Raw genomic sequence first — 17,294 nt, 5'->3', positions numbered from 1 at the left:
AATTAGGCCTAGCCGTTTCTCTGCAGATCATTATTGAAACACAAGGGGGAGCCTTGCACAAATCTTGTTTAGGCACAAAAACGACCCTCGGGCTCTAGTTTCACTACAAAGGATGTTCAGTGAACCTCAATCAAGGTAAACGATCCATTGATCTTTTCTAATGATAGGGAGTCACAAGGTTTTAAATATGGTATACATTAAATTTGCAAATAGTGCCCCCCTTTTTGTTTATTTATTTATTTATTTTTAAAATTAAAGAAGCACTCAGAAATGTTTTTCTTTCCTGGTCTACACTTCGAATTAGACCTATACCCACAGCTGAACATTTTCAAATTTCCTACGACACTGCAGAAAAGCAAATTACTTTATTCTGAAACGTGAAATGTTGGATAATATAAAGATGTTTTTGCTGGTCATGTGATCTCAATATGGCAGCAACCGTGACAGGCGACCTGCCCAATGTAGAACGAAATCTTCCACTTTATCCTTTTCAACAAATTTTCAGAAATATTATTCGTTTATTTGGTTGTAAAAGTTTGTTTTTGTTTGTTTCTGTTTTTGTTTTGTTTTTATACAAAAGCAGCAGCCTATCTTTTGTACAGTAGGCTAGCCTTATTAACAACATACCGTTGAAGAAAATTAGCCTATTTTTGTTGTTGTTGATATTATTGCTTTTGTTTTATATATGTTGCGTTATTATTTATTTTAAGTAAGTTGTTGTTGTTGTAGGCTATGGTCCACCTTCCTGCTAATGCTATACCTCCATCGTTTCCCTTTAATCTCTGCCCACAGTTTATCATTGTTATTATCGAAATTTACAGTTCGTCCTTTGACTCACCTCCTGTCTTTAGATTGATGGAATATTTGATCATAATGCTGCAGTGTAATGGAGAAAGTACTAAAAATACATCATCAGTTGAGTTCGACCGCGAATAAACCGTTTAGGAGACTGTAATGAACTGTCCGCCGTGACCTTATATGGTTTTCTGAGAGTCAACTGAAGATATTTATTTGTAAAGGTGTTGTGCTGGTGGGGGTTAATCTGTAATGAAGGGTCGTCATAGGTATCTCACTTGGCGACTGCTTGAAGTCTCCTAAATGGCTCGGAGGTAGCACGGAATCCCGGGAGTGAGGCGGTAACAGGGGAGCGTGACGAATTACGTATAGCGCGAGGAGTTAAGCGCGTGCATTCCTCCCTCTCAGTGTAGCTGTATGATGTTTGGAAAAGAGCGTGTTAACTCCCATGCTTGAGTAGCTACGTGACTTGAGGCGTTGAAGGCAAGTCGTTGTTTTCAGTTATATTAAAAACTGACGTTCAAATCCCATTATATATTATTATGAAAAAAGCAATAAGCTAAATCAATATTGCGCGGTCATTTTCCTTTATTTATTTATTTTTTTGACGAATTTTTGACGAATCTCTCGAGAGTGTTTTTTTTTTTTTTTCAAATAAATAGAGAGAGAGAATGAGAACTTGACTATGTAGTTAATCTCAGCAACAACTGAGGACACGTGCAATTAATAAAGACCTGAAGATGAAAGGCGCAACCATTAGTGGGTCTCAACCAAAATATCCAGCACTGGGATCCTAACAATTGCTCTCAATAGGTAGTCAATGTATATCATTGGTAGTCATGGCTATCGTTAGCCTGTCTCAAACATTTGTGAAGCAGTGAGCTGCCATAAATACAGCTGATTTATTATTTTCCCTCATGATCAAAACGGTGAGCAAAAATGTTTCCTTACAATACCGCTATAAATTATCCTGTGCAAAATGTATTTTTCATTTAGTTAAACGATTCTTTGCTGTTTTTAATAAGAACGAAATGTCTAATGGAAGGAATTATTTACTCTCCTAAATAATAACCAAGGTAACAGAATAATACAATTAAAAAGAATCTACACATTTTAATAATGTATAGCTAAAAGATTCATCACTTATCTGTTGCTTCATTTCATTTGTTCTGATGCGTCCTCTTTTATTGGTTTATTGGTTTTTGGATGAGAATAGATCTAACCAAAGCGGTCCCGCCGGAACAAAACCACAAAGCGCACTAAATAAAATGAGCTCGACTTTTATCTTTTCTGTTTAATCGGTAATATTATTACTATATCCCACCCATCCAACAGGACCGCGCAACGGTTTGCATTTTATTTCATCTGACTCTGTCATCCCCTGTCTGTGGTTATCGGCCCTGATCTCCAGGTGCATCGTAGACGAGGGTCAGAAGGTTCGAGGCTTCATAATGGACACAAAAGCACAAAGCATGCGGACGGGGCAGGCGTGATGCTCCGCTACCTGATATCAAAGCCAGCAGCCTCTGCATGAGAAGAGAGGGCCTCGGAGCAGCCGGAGAAAAAGCAAAGAATAACACGCGCTTAAAGTGACACCATCTATTTACAACAACAACAATAACAGTAACATTTTACATTACAACACTGTAAAAATTATTTTTATGGTTTGTTATCACAACATTTTTTCTTTTGTCAAATCAACTTCAATAATTAGGCTAATGTAGTTCAGATAACATAATATTTTGAGTTTCTGTTGATTAAACCAATCGCCTTCATTGTATTAACTCATTTTTTTAATTTCAACGAACTCAAAATTTTAAGGCGGCAACCAGGTAATTTACTTTTTCAAGTTTTTAAGTGTTTTTTTTTTTGTTGTTGTTTTTTTTTTTTTTACAGTGAATACGCATGTTACAAATTTGACGTTATTGTGATTAATTACAAAAGAAACAACACGTAATTGCAAACAGAGCCACGGATTAATTAAAAAATGACATGTTTTCTTCTGTATTCATCGTAATCACTTTGTAACATAATGATGCAAAGTGAGGGATACTACTAGCTAAAAAATGAACAATAAAAATAACAGTTATTATAACAATTATTGTTGTTTTGTTAACAGATAAAATACATTTGCTTTTTTGTTCTGTTTTAATTTTTGCGTCGTATTCGTTAAACTGGAGTTATTTTGTCCAAAAATGTATATATGTATACTGTATATTGTCCAAAAATGTTGTGAAATGGGTGCGACTGTATCACTGGTTTAAAAAAATTGCTCAAAATGCAAACATATATGTGGACCATCAAAATCTATGTTTGAAGTGATAAATACATGAATATATATTTATAGGCTATATAACATTTTATGAATACAGACTATATTGACCCTATAACACCTTTCTTTCTTTCTTTCTTTCTTTCTTTCTTTCTTTCTTTCTTTCTTTCTTTCTTTCTTTCTTTCTTTCTTTCTTTCTTTTATCTGAATTAGACTGTGTTTTCAGACTCGTTTGTTTCACCGCAATTTTCGTAACGTTGTTTACCAACCTTGTGCGCCTCTAGTTTGGGAGGCAATGCGATTTTGGAGGCGGAACGCATTTAGTTCCACTCGGCAGAGTGCACGAACACTGGCGCACCAATAGCATCCCTATGTCAGTCAATAGTCTGCAAAGTGACGCGACCAAAAGGGGAGGGTGCTTTCTCTCAAGCCTATCTCAGTTTTGAGATTTCTCAAGCTGCAGGGAGCCGAATGGCGCACTAATTTAAGAGTTAACGTTTAGACATCTCCTTTACATTTTCGTGGATTTTTTACTAATTTCCTGAAAACTTTTGCGGGTCGAGACGACTTGTGCACGGTGTAGGAAAGGGAGGATCTTCCCTTGCAGCTCGAGATAGCACAGTCGGGATACAAACTTTGCGCTTCGTGCAGAAAACGTCTAGACTGACTCGGACGTTAATTAACAGGTGATTTAGTGCGTGTTTTAAGTTTTATAGTTGTGTCTTGTTGTGCTTCTATGCCAAGGTTTGATCAAGAGCAAATAGTAATCTTGCAAGTGTCAGTTACAATGAAAAGTTTTCTTGAGCTGGCCATCTTTGAGATTTCTGTAATATCAACTGATGTTGTGTGCTGTAGTTTTGGGATTTAAAGCGTGGACAACTCTGACAAATGTGTTGTTGTGGATATTACAACAGGTCCAGAGTCACTAGGACGGAGTTTGCTTGCAGGTAACAGTGGGAATATTTAAAGATGTTGGACGGTATAAAAATCGAAGACCATCCGCTGCGGTCGGGACAAGCTACGCTTGGAGTTATGCTGGGTAAGTGATTCGTTGTCTTCAGCATTGCGAACACATATTCGGGGAATACGAAAATATTATTCCTGAGAATTTTATAATGCTGTTTTTATCAAGATGTTTAAGAGAACTACAGCTGGAACTGTGGCAGTCGAGCTATACAGGCGGCTGGGATGCATCCTCCTCATGTGTCAGGCATTTTCACCGGCCGGCCGCATATCTGTCGAATAATCATAGTTATTTCCCAGAGAAAATAAGCCCAATACACAACTGGTGTATAAACTCATTTCTCCTATTTTATGCGCAACGTACTGTATTTAGTTCGATGCTCTAATATTGTCGTTTTCATGATACAAACGGTTACTTATTTCTTATTCACACATATCTATGGCTTCTTCATTCTAACTAAAGATTGTAACGTCTAAATCCTGACGTATAAAAAATAGGCCTACCGTAATAAACACACACACACACACACACACATGAAAACAAGCAAGCAAACAAACAACAACAAATGCATAATTCTAATTATTATTTTTTTTTTTTATTACAAATGTTTTTGTACGGTAGGCTTTATAAACAAAAAGTAAAATTATTATATTATCAATAATTTAAGCATCACATAGACAATAAGCATCGCAATTATGTAAACTTTTTGATATTTAGTTTTAGCTGAAAGTTTTTGCTTTATTTTAATTTTTGAGCGTACCTATATTTAAAATAATAATGATAATAAATCCTATCGTACATACAGTATGGTTGTGAATTGACAGTTATTCACACAGCATTTGTTTTGTTTTTTCACCGTGTCATATTTATTTAATAGGCTATAATATTGAGAAAACAATGATATCATAGCCACTTGTTCATAACCCATTTATATGAATAATCATTATTTTAAAATTTCAGATGCAGTCAGTGTTATTAAAATGATGCATTTGCCCTCCAGGGACGGAGTGCCATCACCAGGCGGTGTGTGAGGGGTGCCAGCGGCCGATATCTGACCGCTTTCTGATGCGCGTCAACGAGTCTTCATGGCACGAGGAGTGTTTGCAATGCGCCGTGTGTCAACAACCGCTCACCACCAGCTGCTACTTCCGGGAGAGGAAACTTTACTGCAAACATGACTACCAACAGTAAGGGCATGGATTATTTGAATGATATTATTGGTGTAAGACGCGCGCAGGTTCATTGAGTTACTACGTTTTTTTCCCCCAACTGTAATCAAGCAAAGAAAGTGACACAATTTTCGCTTTTACGCAGCATTTCCCCTCGTAAAGTTGTATGTGGCGTTGGTGGTATGATTTTGTTGAACTTGTCAACATCCTAAAATGCTGTTATTTTTACAATTGAGCAACCAAGTGCACTGTGGCACTGTCGAAGATTAGTCCTTATATTTTTAGACCTATTATAGATTGTATGTCCTGCGTTGTCTTGTTCTTTTTTCTTGTTTCTAAACTGAGATAGGCTACGTCACTCCTGTGATTTTGAAGGAACATTTGGGCTGTGATATTGTGCAATGGGAATGAAAATTAAGCGATTTCATTTAATTGTGTCGTTTATTCGATTATTTTGTCCAGAGTCCAGGTCGACATAATTATTTGTTCACCTGTCATACAGTAGGCATAAGTTTAATTAACGCAGATTGATGTTGACGGTCAGCGCAAATTATTAACTTATCTTAATTTGACCTTTATTTACATACCAATGGTAAATCTAAAAAAAAAAAAAAAAAAAAAAAAAAAAATATATATATATATATATATATATAGCTATTAATATGAGACAGTCGGTGTTATTTTTGGAAATGGGCCTATATATTTTCTTTCATTTCTTGTTTGCTCGCAGATAATAAACCCACTATTGTTATTTTATTTTAATTAATTCATCAACGTGTTTCCATTAGGCCTAATTTATTTAGCTAATTTATTATTATGATTATGTCCATCAATACTAATAATTAGGCTATTATTGTTGTTGTTGTTGTGCACTCGTAATCGTTTCTATTGTTCTATTGCAGAATGCCTTTAAAATAATTTAGCTGTAACCATCGTGAATGTCCAAAAGCTGCGGTGCACATTAATGCTATATAGCCTATATTTTAACACCGTATACAACAATTAAAATCTGCTCGAACTTCGTATTCCTCTTTTCTATAAAATGATGAAGTCCTAACCATGGTATGGGATAGTTTGAATGTACTCAGTGGGTGGGTGTTGTGTTGATATTCACCCGGTCCTGAAGCTGTGTGTGGACCGCAGGTCGCCTTATGTTGCATGTCTTCTCCCCGTGTTTGTCACTACTTTAGCTAGCTTTTGTGTCAGGGGTTTTGAAATATCGCTCCCTCTCTCTTGGCGATAACTGGGAGGTCCCTATCGGACACCAAGCAACAATTAAAGGGCCATATCTACCGCCTGACTTTAATAGTCGCCGATTCTTTCAGCTCGACCGTGAAGAGTTAGTGTTAACAAAATTAATTTCATAGCTCTGGTCTTATATTCCATTACCCTGGAGACGGCAGCTAGAGCCGAGACAGGCCAAACATGTGAAAGGGGTTTTTGATTTTTAGGTCCTTTTTAGGTTATGATTTCTAAGAATGGATGTCAATCAGATATAAGGTTAGTGTAAATCACATTTTTGCTCGCATTACAAAACCTGCCATTTCATAAACAGCAGTTTCGTCTCAGCATATTCACCTGCAATGTAGGTCCTTTCACACCCCCGCGCTACACAGGTAGCTAGCAGTAATATTTGTTTATATATTTCTAAATGACGGGCCACTTAGTAGATGTAATTGGCACCTTTTTGAGTTTTATGACGTTCATTTAGGTTGTACTTGTCAACCCCGCAAAGTGCCCGTGGCTCCAAGTTGAAGCCTTTAGCCGTTTCTGATGGAACTCCGCCTAATGACATGCTAGCATCAATTGATTCATGCCCTATAATCATTAGAACCGTAAATCACGACATTGGGCAAACGTTCATATTCACACCTCTCTGTCAGCTATTTACAGCACGAGCTTACCGGCGGGAATTTATAGCTTGTTTTGGCGCGTAAAGTTCACCCCGCTGTAGCTCAAGAGAAACTTGAAATAACAACCTTTCGTTATTAGAGGATTAGCTTTGGAATTACGATCTGCATATAATATTTTTTTTAAATGGCTAAGCAGACCTTTGCGTTAGTGCCAATTAAAGACACAGGTTATGGAAATATAATTGTGTTTACACTACACTACAATTGCAACGCCACTACATTTTCTGTCTTTGAATTAGACTATTATATAGACTACTAAATCTCTTAATTAAAAAAAAAAAAAAAATTACAAAGTAGCTATTTTGGACATACAGCTTTTATTATCATAAAATTAACTATGAAATTCAGAAAAGCTGGAAATACTTTTTTTTTTTTAAATTGGGCATAATAGGCCTAATAGTTTTATATTCATTTTGTTCAATATACATGAAATATTTGTTTTTAATATTTTTTAATGTTTTCATTTATTAGAATAGATTTTCTGAAAAGCAAATGAACGATGCTTTAATGTTATGAAAGTGTGATTACTGCACATCCAAGAAGATGGTTTGTTTGTGTGTGTATGAGAGAGTATATGTATAACTTGAATTATTCTCAAATAGACATCAGGATTTCTGTATAGATAAATAGATAGATGACACAACTTCTGCAGTGCAACTTTACGGTGTTATTTAAAAGAAGTGTATATACTGCATTATTTGAATGCGGTGTTTGAATGTTCCCCTCTGGCCCTTACTGTCAGTGCAACCTGGCTCAAGTCTGTTGTTAGTCTTGGTCCAGGGATAATTTGCTCAAAGTAGGAAGTTGTGGATGATCCCCTGGTGTGCTGATAGTTCTATTTTAGCACCGTGGGGGCGTCCTCCTGCGTTGTGTTGTTTTTTAATTAGCTCTGCTTTGCGAGCGGGATGCCATATTCCCGCTGACATGAGTGGATTTTGGTCCTGGCAGTGTGTTTTCTACATGACTGGAGTCATATTCCCTCCCAATACACCCTGAGATTGTGTGTTACTCAGAATGCCTTTACTGTCCCATATTATCATTGTTTAAAAAAAAAAATTCTGTAACTCAGCATGCATATGATTTGTAATGTTCTTGAATGTTTGTTGTTTAAAAATGAAAGCTGTTTTTATGAAAGTATGAGAAGGTAGTACATTTCGAGAAGTGAGGAGTGTACTAATCCTGCAGCGTTCATGGGTTTTTGCTTGCAGTGTTGAAGGCCCTCGTAGCGCTCTGCTCTGGGATGAGGCCGAGCCTGAGCCAGCCTGTTCCTCTGCAAGGAAGTATTGGGTTTTGTGTCAACATTAGCCCAGCCTCTCCTGGCAGCATTAAAATGATGCAATCATCTGTCATCTCATGACTAGTGCCACACACCCCCCACCACCAGACGTTTAACGCTTTGACCTAACGGGATGTTATTCTGGTGTAGAGGGGAGCGTTAGATGGCTGGGTTTTGCTTTTAAATTCATTCATGGAATAGATTATTTAGTTTTCTCTACAGGTCTCTCCTCTTATGTGTTACCTTGACATGTAACTCCACAGCTGTGATGGTATTTAACCATAGTGTGCTATGTCTATATGTTTAATGTGTCCGCCAGAGACAACTTTAAAGGATATTTATTTTGCTATTATAAACACTGTACATGCAGAAGCTAATATTTCTTGAGCCATTCTATACATTATGAATGTGATATTATGAAAACGTTGTCACGAACACTAGTTTTCTTTTATTTGAACTGACCTCGAAAAACACTTTATAGCTTGACTTGATTGATTTTGAAAATTGGTGTTTTTACCTCAACTGAATTATTAATCCATTTGATCAAATTATTAATTAGTTTTATCCTAGTTATGGTTAATACTTGAACTTGTATATTAATATTTATATTTCTATATACATATCAATATATACATATTCAAATAATTTTGATGAGGATTTATCTACGAAAACTTAAAGCTGAATTAAATATTTTAAAATAATTTAAGACATTTCTAATCTATAATTTTAGACATTGGTTAATTATCCAGAATAGGATATGCATAATCAATAATTTCTTCACCACTATAACATCGCCAAACAAAATGGTAGAAATCATGACAGAAACACTCCCCTCGTCAACCATTGGTTGGACAAACAGATAAGGCCGCCCCTAAATGCCAATTTAAAGGGATAGTTCACCCAAAAATAAAAATTGTGTCATCATTTGGAAGGAAGGAAGGCAGATATTTGGAAGAATGTCAGTAACTAAACAGATCTCGCCCCTCATTTACTTCCATAGGAAAATAAATACTATGGTAGTCAATGGGGGGGCGAGATCTTGTTATGGATGTTTGGTTACTGACATTCTTCCAAATATCGTCCTTTGTGTTCAGCAGAAAGAAGAAGAAATTCATACAGGTTTGGAACAACTTGAGCGGGAATAAAATAATGACAGAATTTTCATTTTTGGGAACCTTTGCGATGTGTTTGTGTTGGTCTGGTTGGGATGCTGAGCCACAGTTAGTGTTTTTCATTCTCAGGGGAATCAACTAACATATGGTTTACTTATAGTTGCACACATAAACAGATATAATCCACTATGCAAATAAAAAGATTCTATTTTAGCATAATACTAAGTATCCATAAGCATGACATCTTTTCATTATTCTTCTTTAGTGTTGTTGTAGGCTCTTTTCCTGTTTCTGTTTCACAGTGATCTCAACATAGTGTTGAAGCTCAGTGTCTCCACAGTGTTATTCCTACAAACAGGCTTTTCACAGGTACGAAAAGGTAGAAAACACTGACACTGGGGTGGCAAGTGGTGCCATATGGCATCACTATATATGAAGACATTATGCATTATGGGTTTGTCTCAACAAGGATCTTGAATTAACCTATACATCAATAAAACAAAGCAGGGAAAAATAGAATTCGTAAATGCAAAAACAACAGTTATATCACGATTACTGGTCTCTTTCAAAGTCTCAGCATCCTCTAAAATAATCCTGGACTATTAAGTTGTCTTGCAAGAGTGTTTCAACTGTCTTGTCATAGACAAGAAGATTTAAGCTTGGCGCATGTCTTAGATGCGAGTTATGAGGATGATAATCAAATCTCATCTTGGACTTTCAGACTCTGTCTCTCCCTCTCTTTCTTTTTTCATATCCTAATGAGATTAGCCTCCCAACAGCCATAGTACTAGCTGATTTGAATGACAGGTCTGCTCCGCTATCCAAGGCTATCTTACTAAGCTCTTCGCCGCATTGTCTTGAATGGAGGGACTGACGGAAGCTGTGTGCCCTAATCCTCTTATTTGTGTCAGAGGGAAGAATGAGGTGGAATGGGACAGTGCTTTGGAATGGCACCACTGCCACTTCCTCCCTCTGAGCCCTCTCTCACAGCCAAGTGAGCATGAGAGAGATCTTATGGGGCTCAGGCTCGCAGACAGGCACAGTCACACATGCATTAAACAGTTTGCTCCCTCCATTTAACCCTTGTTCGGAATGCATTTTCATAAAATACAAAGCTCTTCATAAATAGAAAATATCTGAGTAGCATTTCGGCACAAATTGAAGAATTCTGGCAGGTGTTCATGAACCATTGGTGGATACTCCACCAAAAATAGAGAATTCTGTCGTTTACTTGCCCTCATGTGGATACAAACCTTTCTTCTGTGGAACGCAAAAGAGATTTTGAAAAATGTCTAAGTGTTCTTTGAAGAACTTTGTTTGGACACTAACATTCTTCAAAATATCTTCTTTTGTATTCCACAGACAAAAGAAAGTCATACAGTTTTGGAACGACATGAGGGTGAGTAAATGATGACAGATTTTTAATTTGTTGGGTGAATTATCGCTTTAAATGTCAAAACTTACTATATATGGGCCCCATATCAGGGTGTTTTAGGGGTCATTTGAAAGAATGACTTTTGCTGGTTCTTGCTGGATGCTTCAGTTTTCCTTCACGTGGAATAAGCTTTCTCCGGGTCAGACCCTCCTGGAGCTAGAGGTAATCTGTCTTCAGCTGGAGCTCCCACAGTTCTTTATTTACTCATTCAACTAGTTGGAAGTCTGTTAGACTGCAGATCAGATGCTCTGAAACCAATCTGATTACCTCAGCCAGCCAATTACCTTTCTCCTCGCGACCACAGTTCTAAAGCTCCGCATTCCAGATTGTGATATTTCTTCATTTTCATTACAAAGGGAAAGAGAAGAGATGCAGTTAGAACGATCTTGAATGTTGCCATATACCACCAAGGTACTTGTACGGACCTTTCAGGAAAATTAAACAGAAATATTGGAAAAGTTACTTTGGCATGCAATTGAATTCCTACAATTTAGCACATACTGATGTTTGCAGTGAACATGACAGTTTGCATTTTGGTTGGCTAAAATATTTTGTGTGGTTGAAACTTTAAACATTATTGCTGGAATATTTATTTTTTATTTTTTTCAACTTGACAGCTAAAATGTAAAAAATGCTAAATGTAAGTGCTTTTATGAAATTATAAGCTTCACATTTCAAAAATTGGCCCTCGTTAAATTGTAAATGCCTCATTCTCAAAACCATTAAAACAAAAGCTGATTGCTAAAACCTCATTGACCTCTTGTATATGAAAATATGAGTTGTGGTAAATGTGTGTTCTTCATTGATATATGAAAATTAAATGGCTTTATCCTGTTGAAGGTTGTTTTCCCCAGCAATTGAACAAAAGAACAAACATTATCTTATCTATCTACACTATAAAAATTGCTATTGTTACTGTAAGAAGCTTTTTCTAACTGATTTGACACTTAAAAATGACTTTCCTTGTTGTACTAATGTAGTCAAGTTAATTCAGTCTATTAAATATTTTTTGGGACCTCTGTTTGTAAATGAAGATGAAGGACATTTTTAAGTTACGTGACAAAATGCTCTTTATAAAAAACATTGTATCATTTTTCTGTGTAAGGCTATATTTCAGTTCATAACTTCAGATTTATCAAGACATTATGATTGTTTTTTTCCCCATTAATTTAAGATCACTGATCTTTTATAATCGCTGACTGATCACTGATGATTTTAGAGAATAAGTCTGAATTGTACTGCAATGTCTAAACTGTTCTAAAAGTTAGCTTGAAGTAAAAGAAATAAGCTCTGCATGAGAGCAGGAGTGTCATTGCTCAGTGTGTGTGTGTGCATCCGGGACGAAATCCTGAATCCCAAATGTAGCGGTCTAAGTATTCCTAATCTCCCTCCCAGGGTTGAAGGGAAGCTGAAGTAGGAGACAAGTAAACTGAAAAAAACAGCGTTCTGACCAGCAAGACCTCCTGTTTCCCCACCCACAGTCCTGATCTTCTGTCGCTATGGGGATCACTGCTGATCGGCCCATCGTTGACTGGACCAAGGAAAACAAACGTGAGCAGGAGATGGTGGGGATCGTATTTCCATACCTCCATGGGACTGCGAGCCCCCCGCAAGCAGCTAAAATGATTTGTGCTGGAGGTCAAAAGACCCATGGTGGCTTCAAAAAGTGGAGAGGGGAAATATTTGGATGTTAGGCGGAGTCAATGAGAGGCACAGTGATGGAGAATGGAATGACAGGAAACAGAGAGTTGAATAAGCAGCTAACTGGATTGCAGATGTTTCAAAATTTTAATAATCTTCTGTCAGAAGATTCAGAGGAGTTAAACACACAGCCACAGCAATGTAAACACAATTGGTTTTAATTTAATAATCAAGGGAATTAAAGGAATATTCTGGGTTCAGTGCAAGTTAAAGGGTTAGTTCTGTCATTAATGACTCACCCTCATGTCGTTCCAAACCCGTAAGGCCTTTGTTCATCTTCGGAACTCAAATTAAGATAATATTTTTAATCACCCATAGAAAGCAACATAATTACGTCATTCAAGGACAAGAGAAGTAGTAAAGATATTGTTAAAATAGTCAACATGTCTACAGTGGTTCAACCTTAATGCTATGAAGTGACAAGAATACTTTTTGTGGGCAAAAACAAAACAAAAATAACGACTTTATTTAACAATTTCGTCTCCCCCCTGTAAGTCTACTACACTGTTTACATTGCGTAGACAATGCAGGCTTCTGTTTTCTACATCGAACGCCAACTCAGAAATGTGTTTATTGAAGATGAATGAAGGTCTTACAGGTGTTGAATGACATGAGGATGAGTACTTATGCGACAGAAATTTCATTTTTGTGTGAACTAACCTTTTAAGATCAATCAACAGCATTTGAGGCATAGTGTTGATTACTACAAAGCTGTTTGTCTCTCCTTTTCTTTAAAAAAAAAAAAATTACTTACAATGGAAGTAAATAGGTCCAGTGTGTAAACGTCGTAAAAGTACTCACTGTTTCAATAGCCAGTAAACCTTAATAATGACAAGAACAACTTTACAGCTAAAATAAAACAGAAGTATAAACAGAACAATTAATGTAAGTGCTTTTATAAAATTATAGGCTTTGCATTTTTTATTTTAAATACTTTAAGAATTGGCCACATTCACTTCCAAAGTAAATGTCTCATTGTAGCCTTTGCCTTTCTTTTCTTTTCTTTTCTTTTTTTTTTATTAAAGAAAAGGAAAATCATTTTTGTGGCAATGAATATTATGCTCTCAATTGATCTGAATAGAAGCAGAACAGATAAAAAAAAAAGTTTTCTTTTTATAATTTTAACAGTTTTATTTTAGAAAAGGTTTCTGCTGAGTACTTTGTGATGTCATCTTTAGGTCAGGTCCCATCTTGCTTTTTTTATGCAGAGATGCAACCTTTGTGAGCCAAAAAAAAAAAAAAAAAAAACAATTCCTGAAAGTATGATACTGATCGTCTGTGCCGTTTTACCTCCTCTCTTTCCCCCCTCTCCGCTATCCTTCCATGTCTCTCCTGGCTGGATGCTAATATTTCTCCGAAAAGAGCCACAATACATCTTCCTGGGAATTTCCACAACTCGCAAGTGCAGCAAAATGATCTCCCAGTCTAAAAAAAGGTGGATGAGGGAATGAAATATTGAAGATTTCTGAAAATCGAATAAAGGAAAATGATTTATTCCATAGTGCCATTTTAATGAAGACTCATGTGTCTTTGTTTACATACGAGCGAGACCAAAAACCTAAAATATTGGCTGATTAATATTGAGATATTACGTGTTCTTTGTTTTTGTGTCAAACAATGCATCCTCTTTATTCTGTATTACCTTGTGAACACTGTTGTTTTGATAGTACACTTTTTACCAGTCCTCCCGTTGCCCATCCTTTTTGGCAGGATTCATAACCACAAACACAAACATGCTGTTCAGACATAATAGAGTTTCGAAGAAACACTGAACATTAGAATTGCTTATTCAGCAGGATGAGAAACATAGCTAAACTCACTTGAGTCACATATGGAGAATAGATAGACCTGACTTTTGCATTTTTTATCCCTAAAAAGATTGGCTTTGGAGTCAAACATTTCTGTTATGGCCTCAAACATGTTCTCCGTCTCAGACCAATCCATCTCTTCTCCTGGCTTCCCTGCTTCTGTTGTTTTTTCTCGGGAGTGAGTGAATAAGTCCATTCCCCCCTCCCGAGGTGGGCGTCTGTCTGTTGTCAGGCATGAGGAGCGGCCCCTGCCCCTGCAGTTAGCAGGGGGAAAGCGATCCTGACCCCCGGCCCAGAACATGAAACCAGAGCCGGTGTGTGGCGCTTGGTGCTCAGCTGGAGAGGCGGCAGAGCCCTGACCTCCAGCTCCACATCACACCGTGCGCCAGACTCCTCTCTGCCCTCCTTCTTTAGCTCTGTAGTGGTGGGACACGGTGCCAAACCACCTGAGGGCAAAGCCTGAACACCCCACGCGCCCAAAAACATCTCCATCTGGGAGATAAACAGTCTGCCACAATCCAAACAATTTGCTGTCACATTCATCCTCATTTGCAGGAGTACTCTTTACAAGAGTTAAAGGATTAAATAGTGTTATACAATATCTAATATCTAAAATAATACACATTCAAATATTAATGGAATAAAAGCAGACTGTATTCAAATACAGAAACGAGACTCTTTATTTGACTGGTGTCATTTTAAAGTGAGTTCTTATTATTTCTGAAGCTCTGGGTTGATGGTTTTATTAGTGTACAGAGGTTTTGGTCTCTGTGACAAAACATTTATAAAACATCTCAATGATTTCTTTCTCAAATATCATGTCCAGGGCCGTTCAATCCATTAATACCAAAGTATTTAATACTTCAAAGTGCTCCAAAGTACTTCAATAACTCTACATTTTGTGCACTGTTTTGATACTGTTTTGGTCATTCACATGTTTCACATGCAGGTGTTGAACTTACTAAAGTCCTTCTTCATCGCTGTCAGATGAGAGGATTTCCAGTGGATTGCAGATAAATATTCCACTCAGTCCAGCGCTTTTTTCTCCATTCTCCATGTTCTGAGAATAGTGTTGTTTTACTAAATGAAAACCACTCCAAGTGATTCAGTACGTGAATGAGCTGTCTGAATGATTCAGTCTGAATCATTGCCACTGTTTGAACAGTTCATTTGAAAGAACCGACTGAAAGAATTGATTCATTTGTGAATAACTTCGAGTTGCTTCTTTTGAATGAATCGCTTTGATTCTATACCGCCAACAGAAAACAGGATGCATGACAGACAGTCATGTCAGTGCTGATATATAGATAAATTAACTAAATTAATAACTATTGATTTTTACAACGGAATGAATCAATACTGAAGCTGGTCAATGACACCATTTTCTTTAAGAGCTGCTGTGTAGCCAAAATTATTTACCAGTTATCACTGTAAAGCTGCTTTGACACAATCTGCATTGTAAAAAGCGCTATATAAATAAAGGTGACATGACTTGACTTGACAGGGGAAATGTTTTTCATGTCAGTGTAAATCACCACAAGACAAGGATGTATTAGTACCTTTTTTATGGGCTTGTGCTAAAACCGTGCAATGCGCAAGTTGTTTAACAAATCCTAAAATTGGCTTTAGTTGTTTCTGCTTAAAGGGATAGACATCACTTATTCGCCCTCAAGTTGTTCCAAACCTGTATCAATTTCTTTCTTCTGATGAAAAGAAGTTATTTAAAGGTGCATCGAATTGAAAATTGAATTTACCTCGGCATAGTTGAATAACAAGAGTTCAGTACATGGAAAAGACATACAGTGAGTCTCAAACATTATTTTTTCTTCCTTCTTAAATAAATCTCATTTGTTTAAAAGACCTCCGAAGAACAGGCGAATCTCAACATAACACCGACTGTTACATAACAGTCGGGGTGTACGCCCCCAATATTTGCATATGCCAGCCCATGTTCAATGCATTACACAAGGGCAAAACGTCTGGATCTGTGCACAGCTGAATCATCAGACTAGGTAAGCAAGCAAGAACAACAGCGAAAAATGGCAGATGGAGCGATAATAGCTGTCATGATCCATGATATCATGATATTTTTAGTGATATTTGTAAATTGTCTTTCTAAATGTTTCATTAGCATGTTGCTAATGTACTGTTAAGTTACCATCGTTTCTTACTGTATTCACGGAGACAAGAGCCGTAGCTATTTCATTTTTAAACACTTGCATTCTGTATAATTCATAAACACAACTTCATTCTTTATAAATATCTCCAACAGGGTAGCATTAGCCGTTAGCCACGTAGCACTATCAAACTCATTCAGAATCAAATGTAAACATCCAAATAAATACGTTTGATGGCACCTTTAAAGAACTAAAAAGAAGATATTTTGAAGAATGTTGGGAACCAGGCAGTTGAAGTTAGCCATTGACTTCCGTAGGAAAAAAATACAATTGAAGCCAGTGGCTACCGTCAACTGTCTGGTTACCAACATTCTTCAAAATATCTTCATTTTAGTTCAACAGAAGAAAGAAACTCATACAGGTTTGGAACAACATGAGTAAATGATGATGGCGTTCTAGGTCGGCGACGTCACATTTACCATTTGATTCCATCATTGTACCGTGATACTGCTACAGCTGGCTATGTTTTTTTAAAGGCAATTTTGAATTTAGTGCAGTGTCATGTGAATGTGTCTTTTAGAAAAGCTTTAGAGAGTGTGTGCGCCAATGAAACAACTTCTTATTTTGCTATTTTCTGTTCTGTTCTCAAATTTTGTAATTTCTCACTTTCCCTCTCTTTCTTTTAATCTGTGTGCTATGTTTTACCTATCAGCAGAAGCAACAGTCTAGATC

At 36.8% G+C, this 17,294-nt stretch overlaps 1 protein-coding gene across 1 annotated transcript in view; it reads left to right on the top strand.

Moving 5' to 3' along the window:
- The first annotated feature begins 3,563 nt into the window (after positions 1–3,563).
- The window catches only part of lmx1bb (LIM homeobox transcription factor 1, beta b), a 76,534-nt gene continuing 62,803 nt past the window's right edge, over positions 3,564–17,294 (top strand). Inside the window, exons 1-3 of the mRNA XM_067393909.1 lie at positions 3,564–3,753; positions 3,982–4,106; positions 5,032–5,218. Coding sequence (XP_067250010.1) covers positions 4,037–4,106; positions 5,032–5,218 — 257 coding nt within the window. The 5' untranslated portion in view covers positions 3,564–3,753; positions 3,982–4,036. The remainder of the gene's footprint in view (positions 3,754–3,981; positions 4,107–5,031; positions 5,219–17,294) is intronic.

Source organism: Chanodichthys erythropterus, chromosome 9 (assembly GCF_024489055.1).
Source record: "Chanodichthys erythropterus isolate Z2021 chromosome 9, ASM2448905v1, whole genome shotgun sequence".
Lineage (NCBI taxonomy): Eukaryota > Metazoa > Chordata > Actinopteri > Cypriniformes > Xenocyprididae > Chanodichthys > Chanodichthys erythropterus.
This window is presented reverse-complemented; position numbering and strand designations above follow the sequence as displayed.